At 52.9% G+C, this 27,970-nt stretch overlaps 1 protein-coding gene across 2 annotated transcripts; it reads right to left on the bottom strand.

The window, feature by feature from the left end:
- Nucleotides 1–1,126: 1,126 nt before the first annotated feature.
- Nucleotides 1,127–25,069, bottom strand: CDA (cytidine deaminase). Of its 2 annotated transcripts, XM_079127553.1 has the most exons (5): nucleotides 24,825–25,064; nucleotides 9,176–9,287; nucleotides 4,343–4,400; nucleotides 1,875–2,033; nucleotides 1,413–1,544 (listed from the first exon to the last, which is right to left on the bottom strand). In XM_079127553.1, exons 1-4 carry the CDS (start codon nucleotides 24,976–24,978, stop codon nucleotides 1,917–1,919), a joined length of 441 nt encoding a protein of 146 aa, XP_078983679.1. In that variant the 5' UTR covers nucleotides 24,979–25,064; the 3' UTR covers nucleotides 1,413–1,544; nucleotides 1,875–1,916. The 2 variants fall into 2 exon arrangements, with proteins under 2 accessions (XP_078983678.1, XP_078983679.1); XM_079127552.1 differs by lacking the exon at nucleotides 1,875–2,033 and having other exon boundaries at nucleotides 1,127–1,544; nucleotides 24,825–25,069.
- Between the last annotated feature and the right edge of the window lie 2,901 nt (nucleotides 25,070–27,970).

The following is a 27,970-nucleotide window of genomic DNA, read 5'->3' as shown; positions in this document are numbered from 1 at the left end:
ACTTTTTGAAAAAGAGAAAAGGTTTATTTTTTATTTTTGACACTGGGGATTGAACTTGGGGGTGCTTAACCACTGAGCCACATCCCCAGGCCTTTTTTGTGTTTTATTTAGAGATAGGGTCTCCCTGAGTTGCTTAGCACCTGGATAAATTGCTTAGGCTGGCTTTGAACTTGTGGTTCTCCTGCCTCAGCCTCCTGAGCAGCTGGGATTACTAAGCCTGGCTAGGAAAGGATGGTCAGGCCGTGGTCCCTTGGCCTTGTTGCCTTGGCAGGAGATCATGGTGGAGCAGGCCTGTTTACTTCATGGCCACGAGGAAGCAAAAAGACAGACAGGAGGCAAGAGGGCTGGGGTACCGAGAGTCCCTCTGGGGCACGACCCCAATGGCCTAACTCCCTCACTCCCGCCTCGTATGGGCTCAGCCACCTCCCAGGAGCACTCTGGGACCAACCCTTCAACACATGGGCCTTTGGGTGACATTCCAAATACAAATTATAGCATCCAGTTACTTCTCTCTCTTGACAAAAGGAACCTGGGTTCTACTTTTATCCCACCCACTGAACTGGCCCCAAGGTCTGCTCTTCCTGGAAGGACACCTGGAGCTGTCACCAGCACCCCCCTCCAGAGGGCCAGCCTCGACTCCCTCCCTGTTCAGTCCTGGCCTTTGTGTGTGTGTGTGTGAACCAAGGCACCACTGAAGTGGACAGTGTCCCCACCCTCCAGGACACGCACGCCCCACAGTGCCCACCCACACCTGGTACCACAGGGCCACAGTGTGTATTTCTACACATTGGACCTGTGTTCGCTTCTCTTTTCCTGTCAGACTGTGCTCAAGGGCAGAGACAGTTTTTTATACATTTCCTTCTCTGCATTATTTAGCATATTTGATATTTAAAAACCCTCATAAATAAACACATCAGCTGTTGGGAAATGGAAAAAAAAAGGCTCGGAATCTGACTGACCTGTTCAAATTCCGTGTGAGGCACTGGGTTCGATTCTCAGCACCACATAAAAATAAACAAATCAATAAAGATTTTGTGTCCATCTACAACTAAAAAAAAAAAAAAAAAAGAAAGAAAGAAAGAAAGAAAGAAAGGGTGTACTAACCAGCTTTCCACCACTATAACAAACACCCGAGGTAGTCATCTCATAGAGACGAAAGGTTTATTTTGGCTCCCAGTTTGAGATAATTTAGCATGTGATCAGCTCGTCCCCTTGCTTTGGGCCTGTGGCAAAGCAGCACGTCATGGCAGGGAGGGTATGGGAAGCAAAAGCCACTGACCTCATGGCAGGAAAGCAAAAGGGAGAAAGAGACCTGGTCCCCCAGGGCCCTTCGAGGTCACGTGCCAGTGACATGAAGATGTCCACCAGGCCCCACCTCTGCAGAGCACAGACTGGGGACCAAGCCTTCCACACGTGGGCCTCTGGGGGACGGCCGGGTGCAAATGGCAGCAGACGGGAGAAAGCACGGTGCCAGGTGCCCACTTCCTCCCCAGCAGCCTTCCCGGGTCCTTCCGAAAGGACAGATCACGTGGGCCTCCAGAGAGCTGCAGAGACAGAAAGAAGGACACATCTTTGCAAATTGGGACGTGCGGACGTTGGTGTGAGCAGAGTGGCCGGAAGAGGCCAGAACCTCAGGCTGGGGCGGCCGTCCAGATGTGGAACCTTAAAGAGGCCCGGGAAGGAATGTGGGGCAGGGCCGCTCTGAGCCCGGGTGCGCGGGAGAGGCCCACCCCTCAGTGGAAGGCCAGGGCGCTTGAGTGGAATTTGGAAAAGTGCTCCTGCTGGCCCTGCACGGCTGGGGCCCGCCTGGCAGGCATCCCCGGGCCGGCAGGAGCACCCTTATGATGCTTCCTGGGTGGCTGTCCCCTAGGTACCTGTGGGAACCCAGGCCCTCCTGGGCAGGGGTGCTCCGGCCCTCAGTGGATCTTCTGCAGGTCCTCGGGCCCAAAGGAGGCGGGCAGCAGCTCCTGCACGGTCCTCACCATGTACGTACCGTCCGGCTTGGTCATGTACACGGCCCAGTCAGTGCCAAACTGGAAGAGAGGCAGAGCCAGCGTGAGGGAGGCCATGGGGCCGGGGACTGGGTGGGACCCGGGTTTCTGTCTGGCTCTACCCCTTACCGTCTGATGTTCCTTTGGGTGCCTTAGTTTCCCCACCTGTAAAATGGGAATGGCAAAAACTGTACTCATTAAGAGTTTGAGGCCCAAGAGCCCGGCCCAATGTGGGTGGGCCAGATGTGCTCCTTTGGGGATCACCCAGGACTTTGTGAAAACAACATCTAACCTCCAGACGCGACTCCCTTCTGCTGTGACGAAAGGCGGCTAAGGCCTGCTTCCCTCACGGTCTGTCCTGTCTTCCTTGGGAGACGTCACATGGCTGCTTCATGACGCTGTATGGCACTTGCGTTAGCATCTACTCTTGGAGGTAGCTGCTGTGAGGCCCATTTTACAGGTGAGGAAACTGAGGCTTACCGGGTACACTGAGCTAAGACTCCCCATCTTTCTCCTGCACCATGAGGAACAGCACTTGCTTGCTGTGTGACCTCAGGCAAATGACAACTCTTTGGGGCTCCGTGTCTTGATCCACGAGACAGTTTTAGAGATGGGAGAATGTGCTAGGCAGGTTGGTAGGTGGGAGGTAAGTCAGTGATGGATCTGGAGTCAACAGACCCAGGCTCTCCCTGGCCAGGCGTGGTGAGATTTAGAAACAGTTCAGGGAAAGGCACATAGTAGGTGCTCAGTTAAAGGCAGTCCTGCTGGGCCATGCTGGCTGCCAGGGACCACTCAGGTTTGCAGCCTCCTGTTCTTCCATGCTTCTGTCTGAATCACCAGGTTATTACCAGACACCGTCAATCTTCTGGCTTTTGCAGAATTACTGTTACAAGGGAGGAGATTTTTCTGCCTGGCAGGCTTTGCCTGAGGGCATGGACAAGAGCAGAAGGCTGCGGATCTGAGTGCTAGGTCCCCTGCCCCAGGCCTCATCTTTTGCTTGCAGTTGGCCTTCAGTTCTGCCTGTCCCTCCTTCCTGTTCTCGCGTGCCAGCGCCCAGTCTGTTTGGAGAAAATAGCCAAGGGCAACTGGGCCGAGCTGGGGCTTTGGGAGCCAGCGACTGGCGCCCCTGGTGGCTTCCTCAGGTGACCTTAGCCACTGCCACTGAGCTGGGTGGCTGTGTCTGTAAGGGTGGCATTTTCATCTGGATTTGGGAAATGCCTTCTGCAAACTCTGCTGGGCCCACCGTGCTGGCTGAGGTCTGCGCGTGTCTGCGCCTCAGGCTTCAGGGTGTCTGGAGGTTATAAAGGCCTCCACCCTGAAGCCTGAGGCGCAGACACGCGCAGACGATAAACATCAAAAACTCCCACCTGGCCCAGATGAAGAGCCCGCGGTCTAAGCCACCCTCTTGTTTTCAGAGTTGACGGAATCACAGGCCTTCCCAGTGGCTTTTGTAACACATGCATCACAGCCTCGATGTTCCTTCTTGAAAACGTCCATGGTGTCCCTTCATTCTCTTCTTTTTTCAACTTTTTAAAAAACGTGGCAACATATACATAACATAAAATTTGCCTTTTGAACTATTGTTAAGTGGACGATTCAGTTCTTGCTATTCCTGGAATAAAATATGTCCTCCGTCTGGTGTGATCTGGCCCCTGCCCACACCCCTAACTCCACATCCTATTGTCCATTTGGTTCTTGCTCTGTATCAAACTCACTGAGCACCCGGGTGTGAACTTGTTGGTCCCTTAGCTGGGAAATTCTAGACCTTTCCCACATCATTTCTCATGATGTGGATTTCTGCTCAAATGCCATCCCCAAAGAGAGGCCTTCCTGGCCATCTGGGGCTTGGGCTCTAGACACACCCCTGTCCAAGGCCAGGCAGGAAGTATTACAGGTTCTGCAGGCCACATAACTGCTTGGCTCTGCTCTCAAAGGGCCAGTGGTAGAGGATGATACATGGGTGATGGGCAGAGCTGGTTCCAATAAAACTTTATTTATAAAAACAAGCTGCAGGCTAGCTGTGGCCCACAGGCTGGACTCTGCAGACTGTGATCTGGAGCGTTCCTTGCTGCTTTCTTAATTGCCGCCTGTTTATTGTCTGCCTCCGGCACCAGGCTGCGAGCTCTCAGGAGGCAGGACCCGACCTGTCTTGACCCCAGTGCTGGCTCAGTGCCTGGCCCCAACCGCACCCAGTCCCTAAGTGTTTGCTGGAAGAGGACCCGCTGCCAGTGACTCATGCAGGTTCGGGAAGGCCTCTGGAGTCGGCCAACAGCACCCGGCAGCTTGGTGTGGCCCTGCAGCCTGGGCGGCCCAGAGGCAGGGGCTTCTGCCCCAGGAACCGGGGCGCTTACCTCTCTCATGACTTGCCTGCAGGCCCCACATGGCGAGATGAAGTCATCTTGCAAGTTACTGGGGAAACAGAGATTGGAACTCAGATCAGTGTGTCCCAAGGCATCAGGACAGTTGCTGAGATTCAGGTGCTGAGTTCCTGTCCCATGCCAGGTAGGGTGGGACCCGCCAGGCAGCTCCTAATTCAGACTCCGTGATGTCCCAGAGGCTGGGAGGCGACTTTTCTGTGTCACAGGCAGCTTCCGGCACTTCCGCAGGGCAAGCCAGGGGCAGGGACCCGTCTCTTCAGGCATTTAGCAAGTGTTCAGTGAACACCAAGTGCCCCACTCTCTGGGGAACAGGGGTTGAGGAGAATTTGTCTCTGGAATTCAAAAGATGGCTCAGCCCAGCAGGTGGCAGAAAAATGGATTTTTATCTTTTTTTGTGTGTGGTGCTGGGACTTGAACCCAGGGCCTTGTGCATGTGAGGCACACACTTTACCAACTGAGCTCTATCCTCAGCCCCTGGATATTGTTTTAAACAAAATGCAGTTAGAACACAGAGTAAGAGGGAGACAAGCCCTTGCCACCAGAGTGAAAGTGAGTATTTTATAGAGGAGGTGGCATTTGACCCTGTCCTTGGAGGAACGATGGAGTTCATACATCACCATTTAGTGAGCAACTACTACCCCAGGCGTTTGACATACATAATTTCATCAATTTTCAGAGCAACCTGGGTGTCAGAATGGTCACTGTACAGGAAACAGGATCAGAGAGATGATCCCTGAAGCCTGGGATTTTTCTGTGTTGTAGGCAAAGAAAATTTAAAAAGTATGTGCAAAGGTCCCAAGGCATGAAAGAACAAGATGCAAGAGCCTCAAACAGTAAAAACAGGCTCCTCGCATCTGAGAAAGGCTGGAGAGGAGGTGCTTGGTGCCAGGCGCTGCCTGTGAGGATTCAAGCACCTTCAGCCAACCCTTCAGTTCTGAGCAGGACAAAGGACACCCCAGGGTTCAATATGGGACCCTCGATGCCTGCTGGAGTCCCAGACATTAAGCCAGCAGCTGTCAACGTTCTCGCCCTTCTGGACCCCTGGCTTTAAGATACACCTGGAAGAACAAAGTATTTAAACTTTGGTTTCCTGCTCCTCCGTTTGCTACCTGTGTGCGCCTTGGAGTCATTTTAACCTGTCCTCATTTCTCGGCCTATAAAACATGTAATGAAGTCATCTACTCTGCAGGAACGCGCGATAACAAAATGAGGTAAGGTGTCTGTGAGGCTTGTAGACTTCGGGTTGTACACCTGTCGTAATCGTCAGGACTGACACCTTGCTGTATAATCTGTCACGGTTTCTAGGCGACTTTCTATAACTCATCTTATGTGCTAGCAATAATGGTTTAAAGTGTGCAAGAACGTGAAATGCATCCTGCAAAGCACTCTGTACGCATGGCCTCATTTCAGACCAATATTTAGTGAGCACCTACTATGTGCCAGGCACTGTCATTGGTGCTGGGGGCATAGCGTAGCAGTGAATGAAACAGACAAGATTCACTGTGCTCAGGAGTCTACAGACTGGGCAGGGGAGCCAGACTACCCACCAACCAAGTATCAAGTGGAGGTGGGATGGGTGCTTTGGGCGGAATAAAGGAGCCGAGGGGACAGAGGGAGGGGCTGCTATTTTATTTAACGTCCCGATAACTACCTGCTCCGTGGAAAGGTGGGGTTCTCTCTGAGCATACTTCCCGTTTCAGAGGAAAAGTCCACGGGAACAGAAAAGGGTGAGGACCCCTGCCCAGGAGGCCCCTGAGCCGAGCTGACCCTTGCAATGGTCAGGTGACAGCTATTGCACCGTGGGCCTCTCTCATGAGCCTTTAAGGCTGGACTGTGTTATGTCTTGCCTCATTCCCCCATGTTGATCAAGAACCTGCTCTAAGCCAGGCTGTCAAGAAAAAGGATCAACAAAGACAATAGGAAAGTTTCTTCCTTCACGGAGCAGGAGAATGAATCTGAATGTGGATGATGTAACAAAGCAAACTGTGGGCAGGGCCATGGAGACAAACTCCAGGTGAAATTCAGCCTCCCTACCATGACCTGTAAGACCTTATGTGATCTGGCCCCTGCTGAGCTTGCTACTTCCTTTCTGTCTGTAGCATGCTCTGTCAACTACCCAATGAACAGCTCCTTGAACACGGGGACCTGTATCAGGGCATTCAAGGGGAGCGATCCTGTATTCTAGGGGAAAGTTAGATTTGGCCCAGTCAGGGCTCAACCATTGAAAGTCACAAGACGGTACAACCGCAGCACAGTTCTGAGTGTAACAAAGGCTCACGCTTACACGGTACCCCTGGGCCAGGCACCGTGCCAGGCGTCTCAATCATTTACTCCCCAGCAGCCTGGCAAGAGGTGAGGGTCCCGTGAGTACGCTCATACCTATGGGTTAGAGGTCATGAAAGGTGAGGCCACTTGCCCACAGTCACAGAGCTGGGACTGGAACCCAGAATCTGTTCACTCTGCCTTTGCTGACCTTGCAGCCTGCAGAAGTAATCATGATAACTTCAAAAGCATAGTTTAAAATTGTGACATTCTCTGCTCCAGGAACTCATTTCAGGAGACCCTGGGACAGCCTGATGGATAGATGTTACTCTTCCCATTTCATCGATCAAAAGCCAGGCTCAAGCTGGGCATGGTGGTGTGCACATCTGTAATCCCAGTAGCTCAGGAGGCTGGGGTAGGAAGATCAAGAGTTCAGAGTCAGCCTCAGCAACAGTGAGGCACTAAGCAACTCAGTGAGACTCTGTCTCTAAATAAAATACAAAATAGGGCTGGGTTGTGGCTCAGTGGCCAAGTGTCCCTGAGTTCAATCTGGAGTACCCCCCCCAAAAAAAAGTCAGGCTCAGAGACCATGGCACCATGCCCACGGTCCACGGAGGAGCAGGATTTGAATCAGGCCTTGCTGACCTTTGCTCCACGTTCCGGCTCTATCTGGACAGTTCTTCTGCGCCTCCCTCTTCTCCTCGCCCCTCCCTCCTCCCTGCCCTGCCTTCTGCTGGGTGTTTGAGTTCTCTGTGCTGGTGGTGTCCTTGGTCACACACTGAAGTCGTGCCTGTCAGACTGGACAGCTGGGAGACCTGTTGACCCTGATGACTGCAGCTGGGACCCCGGCAGGGCCAGCTTATCTCTGCGGGCCATGTAGCAAAGTCCGCCCTGGCTCAGCAGCCACATGCGCCTCTCTGTCCTCAGAGATCTCAGAGCGACTCAGAGAGTTCGGCCTTGTCCAGTGTTAGCGAGAGGCTGGCATCCCCTCCCCCCTCAAGTCCTTGCTCCCAATTTGTCCAACCAGTAGTGCAGTAATGACACATTCCTGGATGGGGACGCAGGCACAGGCTGACTAACTGGAGTAGGACAGCTGGGTGGCTCAGAAAGGCAGGTTATGTGTAAATAAGGACATTTGCTAACCGTTGCTGGATACCCAGCCATGTTTAAAAGGAGATAATGACCATGAGAAAAGGCTGGCACCTGGGAAATTCTAAGGGCCAGGCTACTGTTCCATTACCTTTTTGTTGACTTTGGTCTCCCTTTCCCCGGAATACCATTATTTTTTGGATCAGCTTTGAAATTGAGTTATTTCTCCCCTCTTTTTTTTTTCCCCCATTAAGTGCTCATTTGCACAAAATGTTCCCAGCACAGCCTCATTTATTCTCCTGAAGCTGGAGCCAGGACGGACCTCGGTCCTGGGGAAGGCTCCCGGAAGCCGGGGCCTCCCTCCCTAAGTGCCCGTTGGCTCCAGTCACCCAGAAACAAGCCTGGAGTAAGCCGGGCCACCTCCAGCCAGCCCCTGAGCTCAGGGTCTTAGAAAAGCCACCTGGGCCTGTGCTCATGGCGCCCGGCACTCACTGGCCTTGCACTAGGCGGCTGCCTGTCGGCCAGGAAGAGGCTCCAGACCCGGGAGGATCACCTGGCCCATAGTGTGCGGCCAGGAAACCAAATACCCCCAAAGACCAAGGCCTGTGGGCCGTGGAGCCTCTTTCTGGAGGGCTAGGCTTCCTCATGTCATCGACTGGCTAATGACCTCTCCTGGGATATGCGCGAGTCTCCCCAAAGCACTGGCCGCCAGTCGGTAAATCAGCAGGGTCCAAATCAGTAAACGAGGTCGTTCGTAGGTGAATCCTGCAGCCAGAGTATTTGGGTCCAGGGCCAGCACAAACTCAGCCTTGAGGGTAGGTGCCCGGGAACAAGGACATCTGTGTCTAGGGCCCAGAGACTTGGCTTGGCCAGAGCCTGGGCTGGAGCCGGTGAGCTTGAACCCCAGGCAGTGTCCACCTGGCTGCCGCCCACCAGCTGGTCGCAGATCCAGCTTCCGGCGCCTGGAAGTGAGCCTGGCCCATGGCAGGGTTGGCAGCAGCCGACTTCCTGGCTCAGCAGGGCACAGTGGGATGGCCCTGGAGTGACACTCTGGGACTTGGGTTTTGTCCCAGCTCTGCCACCAACTCCCAGGAAAGTTGCTTGACTTCTCTGGGCCTCAGTTTTTTTTTTTGTTTTTTTCCAGCTGTAAAAGGGATTCTTAACCAGGTGACCTTCAGGTCCCCCGGGGTTTGGGTTTCTGTGCTGCCTTCCTGTTGTACTTGGTGTGGCTGGGGGGACACCTGCCCTGGCATTAGAGGTGCGTGCCTGCCTGCCGGCCCTCTGGGCGCCCGAGGGCAGGGCCCACTTCTTATTTATCTCCGTGCCCCCAGACTCAGCAGGTCCTGAACCTGTGCCCGGCACACAGGAGCACAGACGAGGGGTCAAACACGTGACAGGTGCACCGGGGCAGCTGAAGGGGGAAGGCGCATCGCTGCGCGGGCCCCTCCTGCTCACCTGGAGATGGCGATGGCCTTGAAATCCTTGTGTCCCTCGGAGATGGCCTTCTGGATGGCAGTCCGCTCAGCACAGATGCCCAGCGTGTAGGAGGCGTTTTCCACGTTGCACCCTGAGGAGAGAGGACAGCCTGGTGGTCTGTCCCACAGCTGTGCTAGGAGGCTGGCCCATTCCAGGACAGGGAGGGACCGGCTATTCCCAAGGGGTGGGGAAGGACAGGGCAGTGGCCCTTCCCAAGAATGCTCACTGTTTTCACGTCCCCAGTGCCTCCATCCTGGTCAAAGCCTGGGGGCCGTGGGGGCAGGGGCAGGGTGGGCTAAGCAGCCTCACCAGCCCTGCAGAGGTCAAGGTCGAGGGAGGGGTTGGGGCTGAAGAAGGTGAGCAGAGAGCTGGGAGAGTGTAGCCCAGTGTGGCACTTGCCTAGCGTGCGTGAGGCCGTGGGTTTAATTCCCTGTGCCAAAGCAAAGCAAATAAATGAAAACTAGATAAAAGTTGAGCCGGGCGCAGTAGTGCACACCTGTAATCCCAGCAGCTCAGGAGGCTGAGGCAGGAGGATCGCGAGTTCAAAGCCAGCCTCAGCAAAAGCAAGGTGCTAAGCAACTTAGTGAGACCAAGTCTCTAAATAAAATACAAATGGGACTGGGGATGTAGATCAGTGGTCGAGTGTCCCTAAATTCAATCCCCTGTACCCCCCAAAATAAATAAATGAATAAGTCAACAGAGCCCCCAGGCCCAGATCTGAGAGTCAGAAGCCATGAGGTTCGCGCCTGCAGTGGTCTGAATGTTTGTGTCCCCTGTATCTGTACACTGAATCCTAATCCCCAAGTGATGGCCTTTGTGGAGGTGATCAGGTCGTGAGGACCTAAGGAGGGGACTGATCTCCACAGAGGAAATGAGGGCCTTAACTGGAGGCCCAGGGAGCGGCCCACCCCTTCTGCCATGCGAGGTCACAGGAGAGAGTTGCCTGTGAGAAAGGGACCCGCTCCAGATACTGCCGCCCGCGCCTCGTGGACTTCCTGACCTCCTGAACCGTGAGAAACACGGTTCTGCTGTTCACAAGCCATCGAGTCTGAGGTCTCGCCATAGCTGCCCCAACGAAGGGAGGCCTGATGGAAGCTTGGGGCTGGTTACCTGCTGCCCGAGTCCAGCCAGGCTTCCGTGTGAATCTTATTGCAAAACCACCGTCAAAACCAAGAAACCGGTATCACAATACCAGAACTTCAACTATACTACAAAGCAATAGTAACAAAAACGGCATGGTATTGGTACCAAAATAGACAGGTAGATCAATGGTACAGAATAGAGGACACGGACACAAACCCAATAAATACAATTTTCTAATACTAGACAAAGGTGCCAAAAATATGCAATGGAGAAAAGATAGCCTCTTCAACAAATGGTGCTGGGAAAACTGGAAATCCATATGCAACAGAATGAAACTAAACCCCTATCTCTCACCCTGCACAAAACTCAACTCACAATGGATCAAGAACCTTGAAATCAGACCAGAGACCCTGCATCTTATAGAAGAAAAAGTAGGTCCAAATCTTCACCTTGTTGGCTTAGGATCAGACTTCCTTAACAGGACTCCCATAGCACAAGAAATAAAAGCAAGAATCAATAACTGGGATAGATTCAAACTAAATAGCTTTCTCTCAGCAAAGGAAACTATCAGCAATGGGAAGAGAGAGCCTACAGAGTGGGAGAAAATCTTCGCCACTCATACTTCAGATAGAGCACTAATTTCCAGAATATATAAAGAACTCAAAAAACTCTACACCAAGAATGCAAATAACCCAATCAACAAATGGGCTAAGGAAATGAACAGACACTTCACAGAAGAAGATGTACAAGCAATCAACAGATATATGAAAAAATGTTCAACATCTTTAGTAATAAGAGAAATGCAAATCAAAACTACCCTAAGATTTCATCTCACCCCAATTAGAATGGCAATTATCAAGAACACAAGCAACAATAGGTGTTGGCGAGGATGTGGGAAAAAAGGTACACTCATACATTGCTGGTGGGGCTGCAAATTAGTGCAGCCACTCTGGAAAGCAGTGTGGAGATTCCTTAGAAAACTTGGAATGGACCTACCATTTGACCCAGCTATCCCACTCCTTGGCCTATACCCAAAGGACTTAAAATCAGCACACTACAGAGATACAGCCACATCAATGTTCATAGCAGCTCAATTCACAATAGCCAGATTGTGGAACCAACCTAGATGCCCTTCAATTGATGAATGGATAAAGAAACTGTGGTATATATATACAATGGAATATTACTCAGCTATAAAGAATAATAAAATTATGGCATTTGCAGGCAAATGGAGGAAATTGGAGAATATCATGTTAAGTGAGATAAGCCAATCTCAAAAATCCAAAAGAGGAATGATCTCACTGATAAGCGGATGATGACACTTAATGGGGGGTGGTAGTTGGACAAGAATGGAGGAAGGAGGGACTGTATAGAGGGAAAAGAGAGGTGGGAGGGGTGGGGGGGAAGGAAAAAAATAACGGAATGAATCAAACATCATTACTCTATGTAAATTTATGAATATGCAAATGGCATGCTGTTACTCATGTACAAACAGAAACAACATGTATCCCATTTGTTTACAATAAAAATAAATAAATAAAATAAAAAAAACAAGAAACCGACTGACCAACAGAAAACTCCCAAGCTTCGCAGAAGGTGGCCGTGACTGCACCAGCCAGCAGGCTCTCCTGGGGCCTCCCATGGGGGTGAGTGGGGAAGGTGGCCGGACACTTTCAGTGACAGAGTCCTTCCCAGTGCCCCTCTCAGGGGAGCTCCTGGGGGACAGTGAGCCAGGGATGCTCCCTGGAGACACAATGCTGGCATAGCCAGGTCTGCTGACTAAGCAGCTCCCCATTTTAAGGGAGTTGAGACGATGAAGAAATGGCCCTGGGAGCCGGACTGGCTCCTGACCATCGGGACATAATGTCTGATCCACCTCATCTTTGCAGTTCGCCTTCCTCCCGGAGGCAGAGGTATTAGTTACTCCCCAGTCTCCATTTCCTAGCTCTTCCTCTAAGTGATAGAAGTGACTCTCATCCTAATATGGCTGAAGACATGGCGGAGGCTCAGCTAGATACTGCCTTTCCCAGACCCGCTGGTGGCAGAGTATGGCCCTGTGATGAATGAATTTTGGCCAATAGGGTGTGGCCCAAAGTGACATGGGAAACTCGTGGGTCCCATTTTCTTAAGTAGATTGCTAACTTCCTATTTCCTTTCTTTTCCTTTTCCAATAAGCTGGAAGGTGGGGGTGGATGGGGTGGGACAGCTTTGACCAAGAGGTGTAGGTCGTAGGAGAGGAGAAGCAACAAGAGAGAAGGGACCTGGGACCTTGGGTGACCCTCAGAGCAGAGCTGCCTGTTTGCTCTGGTCAACTACCTACACTGAATTGTTATGTCAGAAAAAAAACAGAATTCTATCATATTCAAGTCACTGTAGTTTGGGACCCTTTTGTTACAGCAGTATAGCCAATACCTAATGAATAAAGAAAGTGAGATACAGTTTCATAAAACCATCCAGAGCTGGGCTTGGTGGCACACACCTGTAAGTCCAGTGGCTTAGGAGGCTGAGGCAGGAGGATCACAGGTTTGAGATCAACCTCAGCAACTTACTAAGGCCCTAGGGACTTAGCAAGACCTGTCTCAAAATACAAAGGAAAGGGGCTGGGGAGATAACTCAGTTGGAAGAGTGCTCGTCTCGCAAGCACAGGACCCTGGGTTCAATCCCCAGCACCGCAAAAAAAAAAAAGGAAAAAAAAGGAAAAAGGGCTGGGGATGTGGCTCATTGTTTACGTGCCCCTGGGTTCAATCCCTGGTTAAAAAAAAAAATCTAAAATAGGTGGCATTGTTCTAATGGTTGGGTGAGATCAATGAGAGAGACAGGCAAGGTGGCAGGCTGAAGGCCCTGTTAGTCGGTGGCAGAGTATTTGGTAAAGTCCCATCCTGCCATAACCGGAAGGGCAGACTGTGTTACCTACCTTCACTATTCCTCTACCCGGCAATGAGAAGGTGCCCTGTGGCCAAGATCTGAGTAAGGGTGTCATTTGTCACCTTCCCACCCAGACGGATGTGAGGCAGCAGGATGGGCAAGCCCGGAGGCCAGTGCTTGGAAATGGAGAGCTGGCCCGCTTGGGAACCACATCCTGAAGGGCACGGTGGGTGTGGAACTCTTGCGTGGGAGGAAGAAGAGCCAGCAGGAGGGATCTTTTTGATAGAATTTGTTAGAATTTGAATAGCCTGAGAAGTCACAAGTCAGGTCCACAAAAGCCTAGGACTGTTCAACCCCTAAGGGAACCACTGGACCCCCAAACACCACGTGTGCGCAGAGAACTGGGTGCCCCCAAGAAGGCCAGCCTCTCCAACACGCACGCCTAGGGAGAGCTCCCAGAGGGCTGAGCCAGGGTCTCAGAAGACAGTGGACAGGGGTCACCCCCAGGGCAGAAAGGGAAGGGGAGGGGAGTCATCCAGGGCAGGAGGGCTCACACCGCGGCTTCCATGACCATCATGACGGGGCACCTCTGCGGGTTCCCTGTTCTTCCCTTTGCTAATGAGAGATCTGCTGCTGCCCCCAGTCCTGCCACCTGCTACCCTCCGCTCTTCCAATTCCAGTCTTCACTGGGATTTTACAGTATTCTGCTCCTCCTCTATTTACGAAATTTGGACACTGATTAGTCATGTCATGTGTTCTGTTCCTCTATTATATTTTGGTACCAGGAATTGAATCTAGGGTTCTAAACCACTGGCCAAATCCCCAGTCCTTTTCTATTTTGAGACAGGATCTCATTAAGTTGCTAAGTGCCTCACTAAATTGCTGAGGCTGGCTTTGAACTCTGTATCCTCCTGCCTCAGCCTCCCAAGCTACTGGGATTATAGGTGCGCACCCCCGCGCCTGGCTGTCCCTGCCTTATTCACACTGTTAGGAGTGGCTGCATTTTTCATTTAGCTTTACGTTCTCAGGATCACATGGATTCATGTCCAGATCTGGTGGACGTCACTGGACACCTGCCTCAGTGCTGGGTTCCATAGCTGCAAGGCCCCTGGTGGGGGAAGGGCACATGCACAGCTGGGCACGGATGGCTGTGGGTGTTAGTGGGGACGGTCTGGAATTGTACTTGGGAGAAGAGGGTAGAGGTGAGCTTTGAGTTTGATAACTCAGCACCTCTTTCCTCTCTTTTTGGAGCCTCACCTCATTCCCAGCCTATAATTCAAATGGAAGCTGATATTTTTCTCACATGGCCTAAGGATGAGTCCCTGACCCAAACTGGTCAATCAGAGTTCTCTGGGTGGGACTTCCGTTCCTCTCTGACACCCAGTGTGGTCCATCCACCGGGGTGAGATCAGTGCTAGACATGAAACGCACAGAGGCATGAGAGAGAAGAGATGAGGCGGGGAGGGAGAGAGAGGCTGGCCTGAGGCAGTGCCCGCGAGGCCCCGCTATAGTCCAGCTCCTCCCGCGGTGGAGTTCCGTGCACCCAGGGACTGAGGGGCTGCCTTTGCTAACGGCAGAGACTGTCCACTTAGGCCTGCAGATGCCCTTTGGTAAAGGAAGACAGGAGAGAGCCCAGCATCTCTGCCTTTGGATCTGTCTCTTTTGTTAGGTCTGCACATAGGCAAGCTGATCATTTAAGGGGTGCTCATCTAAAAAACAGTACTGTGAGGTTCATCTGCCCTACTTTGTCTCCCTGGAAGACACAGGCAAGGTTTGCAGCATCTGGTTTCAGACCCCTGAAGCCGTGCCTAGAAACCCCCAGGTGTCACCCCCTTCTAGGATCACAAGGGCCAAGTGGATCAGGAGCCACTTCACAGAACCAGAGCCGAGGGAATGGTCAGCCAGAGCGCAGTCTGACCAGGACTGCTCAATGACACGGGCCTCCCCACCCCCCCATACCCCAGGGCCTCCTGCTTTGAGCTTGGGCTCCTGTCAGCAACCTGAAGACAGGGCGGAGGTGTGGCTTCGCGCCTCTGCCCAACGTGGTCACTCAGTTAAAGTCTCCCTTTCAGCCTTTCACCATTAACCTTTGCTTGTTTTCTGGGGGCAAGTGGTCATTCCTGGTAAGCTGGGACTTCAGGAGTCAGGCCTCAGGCCAAGGATGCTGGTAACATTCTCTTTTTGTCTACGATAGTTCATGCGCATTTCTATCCTTTGCATCCATTGACAAATCAATCAATCGAGTGGGGAGACAGGACAAGGAGCCATCAGGAGTAGCTGCGGTCCTGAAAGCAGTGGTTAACAGGTATCAATGCCCATGCTGGCAAGCTTTCAGTCATTCATACTGAAATGTGAGTTATGAGCCGCGGGCGGTGGCACGCACCTGTAATCCCACTGACTAGGGAGGCTGAGGCAGGAGGATCTCAAGTTTGAGGGCAGCCTCAGCAGTTTAGCGAGATCCTGTCTCAAAATAAAAAAGGAAGAGGTGGGGATGTGGCTCAGTGGTAGAGTGCCCTGGGGGTTCAATTCCCAGCACCCAAAGTGAGTTCAATTCCCAGCACCCAAAGTGAGTTCTATGGCTGAGATAACTGGCTCCTTATTACTCAACCTCTTCTGGGTCGATGGGAGTTGACTGAAGAAGTGAATGTGTCCCTGTTGCTCCCCAGCGGGGGTCCTGATCCCCACCACTCTTGCCTGCCCGTACCTGCCCCCTCCCACCTTTGCTGACCCCTATTACGTAGGAGGCAGGGCTCGGACAGGGACAGGATGGGAAAGGCGGAAGGGAGGTAACCGCCCTCCTGACCCTGTCTGGAGCCCCTCTGTGAGGGTAACCTGGGCCATCTTGTGGTTACAGGGAAAAAGCCAGATGACCACAGGGTAAATTCAAGCTCCTAAAGAGGAAGTCCCCGATCTTGGGCCAGCGTAATAGCTGGAGGGACTGACCTAAAGCTAACCTGTTGCTAGTTAACATAAGGTTGATGTTGGGGCTGGCCCCCCTCTGTGCATTTTCTGGTGGAAAACAAAACTTACCTGTGCAGGGTAGAAAAGAAATTATGTAAGACTCAGCTGTCAATCAAGGTGTCAATCAATCCCAAATCCACCCAGGGGAAAAGGAACTAGCACAACCCAATAAAACCAAGCTCCAGGGTGTAGGCAGGGTGTAGGGCCTTGAGCTACTTCCTACTTGTTTCACTTTGCTTTCCCAGAGTGAACTTCTGTTTTCAATGAACCTCTGCTTTGCCTGCCAAAGTCTTCAGTTATTTCTTTGGGACACAGAGAACCCCAGGACCTGCGACCCCTGCTGGCATGCTGGTAACACGTGCTCTTGGCTTCTGCCTCTCCCAAGTTAGTCCTGCTGGCCTTCCCCTTGGTCAGCAGCCCTGGCCAACCCTGGCCTGTCCCTGACTTAGGCCTGACACTTTTCCCATTAGACATGATTCACATTGATCTGGGGATTCCCTGATGTGTCATGAAAGCAAATTGCTCACTTGGAGAAGACCCAGCCTCTTAGGACACATGCGTGTGTCGGTGGAAGTTCAGAAAGGTGACATTTAGAGAAATCTTCCTTATCATGTGCAAAACATCTCCATGGTTAGGGGGAGAGCGGTCGTCTCTGCCGGGAGCACATGACTGCACCGTGACTAGGAACAACCCTGAGGTTCTGTCGGGTCCTGAGAATTTGGGGGAGGGACTGAAACTCCTTGAGGATCAATTGTCCTCCTTTGCAAAATGATAATGACAGGTATTGAGTCCCAGTGGAACTGTCCGTGCTGAAGTTTCATGTCACCAAATTGAAATTAATTGTTATCAGACTTCCCAAGAAGTCAGGAGAGAGAAACCATAGATTTTCCAAACAGGTCAGTTTCAACAGACACGATCACAAAGTTCATGTTCCTCACACACACACACACACACACACACACACACAAAATGACAGCCAGCTGTTTTGCTAGTGTTCTCTCTCCCTGTCCCTGCCTGCTATAGTTCCAATGTTGAGTGTCCCCCAAAGGTCCATGTGATGAAGGCTTGGCCCCCAGGGTGGTGCTGTTGGGAAGTGCTGTGGACCTTCAGCAGGTGAGGTCCTGAGGTCACAGGGGGCATGCGTTGGAAGGGGATTGTGGGAACCTGGTCTCTTTCTCTTTCATGCTGCTTCCTGGCTCATCAAGAGAGGTGGTTTATACTGCTATATGCTCGGGCCATGGTGTGCTGCCCTTGCCAGAGGCCAAAAGCATGGGACCACTTGATCCTTCAGAACTGTGAACCAAAATAAACCTTTTGACTTTATAAGTTAATTGCCTCCAGTGTTTTGTGGGAGTGACACAAAGCTGACCAACAAACCACCTTACAAGGAAAGTAACTTTGAAATCCAATTTTTGTCTTTTGTTTCTGCTTTCTTCAGCTTTTCTCTGCCTATAAAACCAACCACCTCTGCTCTGCATATCAGAAAACTTATTCTATTTTATGGAACGGAGTTTTGCCTAATTCTAGAATTGAAAATAAAATCAACAGACGCTTCACAGAAGAAGATGTACAAGCAATCAACAAACATATGAAAAAATGTTCACCATCTTTAGTAATAAGAGAAATGCAAATCAAAAGTACACTAAGATTCCATCTCACCCCAATTAGAATTATCAAGAATACAATTATCAAGAATACAAGCAAGAGTAGGTGTTGGAGAGGATGTGGGGAAAAAGGTACACTCATACATTGCTGGTGGGACTGCAAATTAGTGCAGCCACTCTGGAAAGCAGTGTGGAGATTCCTTAGAAAACTTGGAATGGACCCACCATTTGACCCAGCTATCCCACTCCTTGGCCTATACCCAAAGGACTTAAAATCAGCATACTACAGATATACAGCCACATCAATGTTCATAGCTGCTCAATTCACAATAGCCAGATTGTGGAACCAACCTAGATGTCCTTCACTTGATGAATGGATAAAGAAACTGTGGTATATACATACAATGGAATATTACTCAGCCATAAAGAATAATAAAATTATGACATTTGCAGGCAAATGGATGAAATTGGAGAATATCATGCTAAGTGAGATAAGCCAATCTCAAAAATCCAAAAGAGGAATGATCTCACTGATAAGCGGATGTTAACACATAATGGGGGGTGGAAGGGGGGCAAGAATGGAGGAAGGAGGGATTGTATAGAGGGAAAGGAGGGGTGGGATGGGTAGGAGGGAAGGAAAAAATAACAGAATGAATCGAACCTCATTATCCTATGTGAATGTATGAATATGCAAATGGTATGCTGTTACTCCATGTACAAACAGAAACAACATGTATCCCATTTGTTTACAATAAAAATAAATTAAAAAAAAGAAAAGAAAATTCACTAAGATCTTTAAACTGTTGCGATTTTGCCTTTTGATACCCTATAGGCACACAGCCCCCCCAATCAAGTATTTGCTCCAATGTCACCTCCTCAGAGAAGCCTCCTGGTCTCCCTGTCTGAAGCTGCATCCCCTCCACCTCCTCCAACCCTCTGTAGTCATTTATCATATTTTAATTTTCTTCTCAGCACTTACCACTTTTCGGGAGTTAAATGTCCCTATTACCTCCTTTCCCCCATTACAATGTGAACTTCCTGAGGGTGGAGACTCTTGGGGCTCTTGGTCACTGTCGTGGACTGAGTGTGTCCCCCTCAAATTCATATGTCAAAGCCTTGACCTCCAGTGTGGTGGTCGAGGGGCTGAGGCCTTTCTTGGGACATTCTCAGGTTTAGATGAGGTCATGAGGATGGAGCCTCTATCATGGGATTATAAGAAGAGAATCCCATTTTATAATAAGGTGTCTCCATAAGAAGAAGAGGCATGAGCTTTCTCCTTGTGCCTTGTGAGGACAGTAAGAAGGTGGCAGAGGTCGGAAGAAGGCCTTACCCAGGAGGGATTCTAGTGGCACCTTGATCTCCAGAACCATTTGAAATAGCTACCTGTTGCCTAAGCCACCTGGTCTCTGGTATTTTGTTACGGCCACCTGAGCTGACCAAGATGGTGGCCTGTTATAGAAACAGAGCGATTTCCTCTGTCAGTGCTCGATCCCTGTGACGCAGAGTAAGAACTGCACTCGGGGCCTCCAGCAAGTTCAAGTGCAACCTGCCCGTCTTGTTCAAGACAAAAGAAGAGAACAGGAAAAGTAGGGGTGTGGAGGAAGGCCACAGGCTGTGATCCCGAGCTCAGAAAGCAGATACGGGGAAGGGCTGGGGAGGGACCCTGGCCGAGTCCTGTTGTCGTTACACTGTGTGCACCTACGAATACCTAACTGTTACATACAACGCTAATGCACCCATTAAAAAAGTGGGAAAGAGGCAAAAAGGAAAGCAGCTCTCATATCCAGGCAAGCTGGCTCTTTCCTGGCAGCCTTGCTCATCTTGAGACACCCGTGAGGGAGACCAGGACAACGCCAAGCTGGAATTGATAATTACAGGATGGGACCAAATAACCCCCCAGGTGAGACTGCAGCTATTCCTCATTATCATCGTTCCTGGGCACGTGTCTGCCACACACCGTGAGGGACTTGAGGCCTGCACTGTCAATCAACCCTTTCACCAGCCGGGTCGGGCAGATGCCGTTACAGCCCTCCTCACAGAGGGTAAGAGCTGAGGCTGGTGGCGGGAAGCCAGGATGCCCAGGCCGGCCTGTGAGAGCCCAAGGATAGCACTTCTCTCCCTGGAATTTCAGTCCAGCTGTGTTTCCAGCTGCTTTGGTGATTCAGGGGGTCTGGGGTAGAATGATGTCATAGCACCCACAAGGAAAGAGACTCTCAATGGTGAGATTTGAACCCAGGACCCAGAGAAGAGAGCAGAGCTGGAGGGCCCGGTGCCCACTCTTCTCTAAGAGATATTTCTGCAGCCGGAGTAGGCAGATCTCCCACCCAGCAAGTGGGCATCCGAATCTTCTGGAGGGCTTCTTAAAGCAGGTTTTGAAGTCCTACCCTGGAGTTTCTATTTGACAGGCCTGGGCTGGAGCCAGGAGTTCACATTTCTAACACGGAGCTGCCGAGCTGAGGGTCTGGGACCACATTTGAGAATCCCTGGACTAGAGGAATATCATGCCTGGGTGCTTGAAGAAATTCTAGCTCTCTCCATCCTAACCTCCGCCCACTGCAAATGGCCACTTCACATGGGAACGATATGGAACCCAGGCAGAGAAAGGGGAAGCCAGGGAAGGAAGGGAAGGGGCTTGTCTGGGGAGAGTGGCTGAAGGCAGACTGAAGGGTTGACCAAGCAAGCTGGATCGGCCTCGCAGGACTTCCTTAAGTGTCTTAAAGAGGCTGCTTCCTTCCACAGTTCATCACAGTTGGTCCAGTAAAGTGGCTTTTCCTCTAAATGGCAGATGGACAGGAGAGGAGGGGGACAGCAGGAGAGAGACCACGTCCCAGGGTCAGCAGCGGAAGAAGCGAAACTCCCCCAGCCCTTGGGTGGCAGCGGGCACAACCAGGAGACCCTGTGTTGGGACACTGGCCTGGGACTCCTTCCGGTGTTGTGGTGGGTTTGAAGTGGGGACACCGGCAGCAGCCGGGGGTCAGCGGCGGTGTGCCAGGCCATGCTCCGCCCACAGACGCAGGCTGAGCCCTGCCACGGGCGAGGCGGCACTGACCCCATCCCCTTCTTCCCATCCTCGCTGTCCTAAGCCCCTCAGAGGCTTCACTTCCCGTTCCTTCAGCTGCTCTTTCTTCACCAGCAAGTTCCTCCCCTCGCTCACCCGCAAGCAACTGGGGAATGTCGCCAGCCATGGACTGTCACCAGCTGCAATCCATGATGCAGAGGCAGTTATTGGAGGTATTCATTACCATCCCGGGTGGCCCATCTGTGACAGGCACGAGGTCTTGGCCAGGGCGGGAGTGACAGAGGGAAAAAGATGGTCATTAGCAGGTCTTTGCAGCCAGCCTTGCTTTGGAACTGGATGGGACCCCAGCCGCCCAGGAGCTCCGGGCAGGCTGGGCTTTTCTTGCTGGGGAGACTCACAGAACGGGGCAGACCTGTCCTGCGATGAGCCCGCGGTGCCCTTTCGGCCCTCCCACCCCTCACAGCCTCCTCAGGATGCCAGGGCGGGCCCCCCAGGGTTACTCGAGACCCCTCTTCTCCAGCCCCGCCTGATGGCTGCTGACGCTCCTGTTCACCTGACCCCCTGCCATCGGGTAAGGCGACCGGGGAATTCTGTGAACCGCCCTCGCCTTCTCTCTGCCCGCTCCGCACAGCCGCCCAGCAGCGGGGGGCCACCCAAAGCGCATGGCCTTTGGAATCAGGTCAAACTGAGCTCGGTCACCCCGTGTATAAAACGTGGGTCCCCGGCCACCCGTTCTGTGCTACCAGACCCTTCCTCGCCCGGGGGGTGGGGAGGGATATGTGAATCGGGCGGCCCAATCACACGACCCCATCAGGACAACCGCGACTGGCCCGGGATGTGCCTGTGATTCCAGAGGGACCGGTCAGAGCCCTTCCCTGGAGTTCTTCCATCAGGAGGTGGTGGGAAAGAGTTCTTCCCTGTCTGGCTTTGCGGCTGTAAGAATGGAAAGCGGCTGCAGGGTGACAGAAAGGAACCAGTGCCCAGAGGACAGAGAAGGGGTGGCGCCCTGAGCTCGGGTCACCCTGCCCTGAGAGACGCGCTGCTTCCGCCGTGCTTGTGAAGCTCCGGGGTTTTAAGGGCCAGCCCCTTGACGGATGCCCGTGCCCCTTCCTCCCTCCCTCACATGGTGGCCATGGGTTACAGGAGATCTCCCACCACGTGCTCCATGAGTGCTCAGACCATCGCAGGACTAATATTGCTGTTGGTCCCTGCCTCCGCGTCCCCAGCCCCTGTCCCCAGTTCTGCTTCAGTGTCCCACTTTGGGCAGTGCCTCTTCCTTCCCTGCTCAGCTGGCTGCAGATCCCAGTACCATATTCCTGTCCTTCATTTCTTTTTCTGGGGATTGAACTCAGGGGCGCTCGACCCCTGAGCCACACCCCCAGCCCTGTTTTGTACTTTGTGTGGAGACAGCGTCTCACTGAGTTGCTTAGTGCCTCCCCGTGGCTGAGGCCAGCTTTGAACTCTAGATCCTCCTGCCTCAGCCTCCCGAGTCGCTGGGACCACAGGCGTGTGACACCGTGCCCAGCCTGTTCATTTCCTACACAGCCTGACCTGGCCCTGTCCATTAGTCCCTTGCAAAGTCTCTCAGATCTTTCCTCCCTCTTCCTCCCGCCTGCCATTCCTGGTTGGAGCCATCCATTCCTGTGTTCCACAAGCCTTCACCGGGAACAGCTATGAGCCAGGTGCCTTGCGGACACTGGACAGGTCAGTGACCAAAGCCCACCTCATCCCCAACTCTGCTCCCTCTGCTCCAGCCCTCCTCCAGAACCTAGCAGCGGCATTGTCCTCAAACACCACTTTGATGTCACTCCTCTCCTTAGTGACAGTCCTTGGTCCCTGTTTCCTTCCCATCAAGTCAGGCCAGCAGCTGGGAGCAATGGAGGCAGGTGTGAGGACGTCTGCTCTACAACGGGCCAAGACTAGAAGGGTGAGGTCCTCCGCCCGGGGCCACACGGCAGCACCAGGATTCACACTCAGGAGCCCTGACCCAGCCAGAGCCTTGCCCACACTCCCGAGCCTCCCTAAGTGGCAGGCCTCCCCTGTGCCTCACTAGGGCACGCGCCAGCCCCCTCGATTCCACACTCCTCCCACTACCTCCACGAAGATCCTGCCTGTTGAGACCAGCGGCCTCCATGGGGGAGGGGCTATGTCACGCCTGCTCCCTGAGGTAGTCCCAGCAGCTGGCATGTGGCCGGTACCGAGTCAGCTCAGCAAGTACCTGTTGATGATGCTCAACGTGGAAATGGCCAAGGCCCGGGCTTTACTCAACAGAGCTGGCAGGGAGGTGGAGGAAGGAAAAGGAAGGAAAGTAAGGCAGGGAGGGAGGAGATGGAAGGAGAGAGAACTGAACCAGAGAGTTCCGACATACGACCTCTGGCTTTGGAGGGCTGGCTGTGTTGCCTGTCCAGTCACCTGTTTGTCCAAACAGGACACCAGTCCCAATGCTGGAAGACAGCCAGAGAGGCCCCCGGCCCAGGAAGTGCTGTGGCCTGACACGCTGGACCCCATCCACCACCACTGGGCCCTGGACGCCTCTGCCTCCTCCACCTCGCCCAGCTCCAAGGCCAACCCCTTCATCCAGCCGGTCGGTCAGTCAGTCAACAACCTGGACCAGGTAGGTGTGTGCCACCGTAGGGGACCAATGGCACAAAGATCCCAGACACAGCTCCTGTCCTCTGCCACGCAAAGTCCGGGGGTGGGGGAACTATGTACACAGACAGTGATAAGGCCAGGCAGCAAGTGCCCGGGAGGGGTCACTATAGGTGCTGGGGACACACAGAGGCTTTCTGTACCATCTGAAGGGATGGGGAGGCCTCCAAAAGACTCGATGGTGGATTCCTTGTCCCCAACACTGTAAAGCTGCTGTCTGCTGAGCTGCCCACGGTGCTGGTTAATGTTCAACACTCATGGAAACACCAGGCCAGGTCTGAGCGTCAATGTGGCACTCAGAGATCCTTTGCCCCTGACGGAGCAGCAGACTTTGGAGTCAGGAACTCTGGGTTCCGATTGCAGCTCTGCGATATTGGACCGTGTCCACTCTGAGCCTCAGTTTCCTCCTCTGCCTTGCAGGGCAGTAAGGGCTAATGGCTAGCGCTCATCGCCTTCCTGCCGCAAGCCAGCGCTGTCAAGGGTTCTGCTCAAAGACATCTGAGAACCCGGGTGTCTCATGAAACCCCACAGAACCTCAACATCAGGAGACCCAAAGGGGCACCATGGATGCTGGCTGTCACTTCCACACCATGTCCCCTGCTGTCCTGAGAGTACCCCTAAGCTTAGTGAAAACAAGTTTGAAAATTTGTGTACAGAGGAGCTTTACTTATTTTTAATTATGCAGTTATTTGGTGCTGGGGAGGGAACCCAGGGCCTCGTGTACATCAGGCAAGTGCTCGGCCACTCAGCTGCACCCCTGCCTGGTGAGGTTTTCTCCAGCTAAAGGAAGGAGCCCAGGAGCAGAGCAGTGAAGACTCAGGCTGCCTCCCGCCCGCCTCCCGCAGCTGCTGGTCACGGCTGGACCCCCAACTGCCAGCTTCTCTCCTCCAACGCCCGCTGCCAGTCCTGTCCCACCACTGATGATGCCAGCCGCCCCCCCGCCGCCATCCCACCCACCTCAAGTTCAGGGAGCGAGCAGGACTTTGGGGACCCCAACCCTGGGTTCCGCCACTGATGCCCCATGTGACCTTGGGAAAGTCTGGCCTCCTCTCTGGGCCTCAGGCTCTTCATCTGAAAATGGGCATAAGAGCTCGATGAGGGGGTTGGAGCTGAGCACTCACTCCTATACCCCAGGGGAGCCCAACAGGTGCCTGCAAGGCATTGACCCCTCCTCCCAGCACCCCAGGCAGCAGATGGTCTTGACTTAGGGCCTCCCTGCTACCCTCCGGCCCCAGCCCTGTCCTCCAAGAGTTGAGAGCTGAGGGTTAAGTTTTCCAATCACGTTTACACGGTCCCACTACACGCGGGGGCAGGAGGCAGGAAGGGACTGGGAGGCCCAGCGAGGAGGCCCAGCGAGGAGGCCAGCGCTGTGTTCTCCCTCCAACCTGCGTATCCTCCCCTACCCCCGCCCAGGATGCCGGGAGGAGACCCTGGCGCCCGCCCTTACCCGAGAAGATCCTCCCGTCCCGGGTGAGCAGGGCGGCCCCTACCGGGAAGCGGCTGTAGGGACAGTAGGCGGACTTCTTGGCCTCTCGGGAGGACAGCAGCAGCCGTTGAACGTGCTCGGGCTCCAGGGCGCAGGAAGGACGCTCCTGGGCCATGTTGTCCCCTGTGGGTGCGCAGGCTGGAGCAGCAGGGCGGAGAGCGGGCTGCCAGCCTGCGCTGGGCAGCCAGAGGCTAGCTCCTCCCCCGGGGTGTGTCCCTGAGCCGGACCTGGAGGCTCCCAGCCTGCGGGATTGCGGGCAGGACCGGGGCGGGGAGCGGAGCCTGCCCCTGGTTTCGCCAGAGGGTGTGTCCCAGCGTGGAGAGGTGCGCTGTGCCCACGTGCGCCTCGCTCTCCCTCACAGGGGCCACTCTCACTGCTGACACACTGATGGACGAGGGGCGAGGGCTTGGGTCAGTAAGAGTGGGCCAGAGGGTGGGTGTCACTCTGTAGGAAGTGACTATGGACACATTTCCCAGGGCGACTATTGGAGGATTAGTGTGAGACCTTAGATGTCCAGGCTCCTCTGTTGAATGACTGTTTCTCTCCTTTACTGAGGGAAAGGATGAAAGGGCAGTGCTGGGGCAGCCACTTGGAGTCAGGAGTTTCACAAAAACAGCAGTAAGACCGAGGAAACTCTATTATCTCGGCTGGAGGGAACCTTTGAGATGAGCTTCTCTGGCATCCTCATTTTTTGTTGGCAAAATGAGCATCGGAAAGGTGGTGAGGAAATGGGTTTACATCCTGACCCTGTCACTCACCATATGTATAAACATTGTCAGGTCCTTGACCTCCGTGAGCCCTAGTTTTCTCATCTCTGTAACAGAGAGAGTGATAATCTCTGTTCAACACCCTGAGGTTCTTGAAGAGCAAGAGCTTTGCGGTTTAGTAGGCTCTGGGTTGAATTCTAGTCCTGCCATTTATTAGCATCTAGTGACCTTTCTAAGCCTCCGTTTCCTTGTCTGTAAAGTGGGTACACGATCAGCATCTCACAGTGTTGCCAGGATCCAGTGAGATCATGCATGTGGGGTGAACCTACCTGGAGGATCTGGTGATGTCATGGTGTGAACACCTTTGTGACTCCACATAAACTGGGTTATTTTCATTAAGTGACTTGGCCAAAATCACATAGGAAGCACAACTCTCCAGCTAGAGTGGCCAAAGATGTCCCCAGATGTCCAGCAAAAATTAGTGAATCAGAGGCTTCTCTGAGGGATGGGATGGAGTCTGAGGTGGGGATAGGGGACAGGCGGGGGCACTGAGGCTGGCATCTCTGTGTCCTGGACCTAGAGCTCTCAGCCACAGAGATAGAGGTAAACACCAGGGGGCACTGTGGAGCTGGGTAGAGTGTGCCTCATCCCCTGTCCCTCCCTTCTCTGTGCCAGGCCCCGTCCCCTTCCACTATGTTCAGCCTCCACACAGGCGGCTGGATCTCCCTGCTGGGGTGGAGGCCCTTGGCCTCCAGTTGCACATTCTTCCAGATCTAGACCCTTTGTGTGGGAGCAGGGGCTTGGATCTCGTGTCTCGGGACCGTGCATGCCACTGGACTTGGGAGTAGTTCCGCTGTGTTTGGGGCCAGGTATCCTCACAGCTGGGAAAACCATGAAGGTACCCTACTGGCCGGCAGCCCCCGGAGTCCTCAGTAGGTAGTCCTGCTCCTGTCCCCTCCCGTTTTCCTCCATCCCACCCAGTCCTGTGCTGGCCTGAGACTGGACTCCTGACTTCCACCTGCAGGAAGCCCTTGGATGATTATGGCCTGTGGCACCTTCAGGCCTCTTCTCCTGTACATGGTTATCCATGGGACAGTGTCCATGGTGAGCCCAGCTATCTGGAGCTCTGGCGTGACCCTAGAATTCCTCATAGAAGGGGCCTCGCCTGGCCGTGGGGTAGGGGAGACAGACAGTGGGCTTGGGAGCTTGCCGAGCTCAGTTGTGGATCAGTGATATTCAACACCATTTCCCCCAGTATCCTCTCCTTGCTTCTTGATCTTATTTGGCAGGACTGGGAATCCACACAAGTCCTTGCACACGCCCGGCAAGATGTCTGAGCCGTATACCGAGCTACAACCCCAGCCCTAGATCAAGAATATCAATAGCTTTTCCTAAACACGCTTTAAATTTTACTTTGCAAAAAAATTAATTGCCCAGCTCAAAGAACAGGAATGTTTAAGGAGAGAATTTTCAGTGAGATGGATATTATTAGGGGCCCAGAGCCTTCCCAGACCCTACCTCATGCTGTCCCCTCTGTGAGGGACTCTCCCAGAACCTGCAGGTCAGAGTCCAGGTGCCACCCGTCCCCTGATTTATTCAGTGAACATTGTAGTAGTAGCTAACATCAGTACAGTTCTTTCTATTTGCCAGGCCCTGTGCTAAGTGCATTACTGGATTTGAATTATTTCATTTAATTCTCCTTGCAAGACAGATACTGTTATTGCTTATAATTGTACTGATGAGAACGCTTGAGCTGACTGAAATCCGAGTGCTAGAAACTGACCTCAGATCTGCGTTTGTTTGCATTGGAATCCTGGGCTCTTGCCCATCCCAGATCTCATGGGGAGCTGGTACAACGACCGCGAGGTACAGGCCTGGGAACCAATCACTTCAAATCCTGCTTCGGGCCCTTATTACCTGCTCTGCATGTAGGCGAGTGAGCTCATGACTCTGGGCCTCTCTTTCCTGATTTACACAATGGGGCAACACAAGTACCCCGCCCCCATGATGGATTATGGTGACAAAGTTTATTCTGCTCAGGAGGGTTTCCCATTTCTTTTCTTTTATTTGTGCACTGACAATCGTGCTTCTAGCCCCTGGCAGAAGGTTTAGGCAGTTGACATAGAATGAGTCAATCAGAGACCTCGCTTTTCTGCTGAGTTAATGGGATATTTCCCATTGTGGTTGCTAAGCTAAGAAGATGCAGCTATTACTGACATACAACTACCCCTCCGGATAGAGAGAGCTTGCTTTCAAACTGAAGCCAGGCAGAGAGAAAGAGCTGAACGAGGGTGATGGTGGTGGGGGTGGGGGAAGAGCTCCCATTGTTGAGTGTCTGGATCCAGCCATGCCTGAAAGCGTCTTTCCAGATTCTCCCGTAGTTGAACCAAAAAGTTTACT

Source organism: Sciurus vulgaris (genome assembly GCF_902686455.1).
Source record: "Sciurus vulgaris genome assembly, chromosome: 1".
In the NCBI taxonomy this organism is placed as follows: Eukaryota; Metazoa; Chordata; class Mammalia; order Rodentia; family Sciuridae; genus Sciurus; species Sciurus vulgaris.
This window is presented reverse-complemented; position numbering and strand designations above follow the sequence as displayed.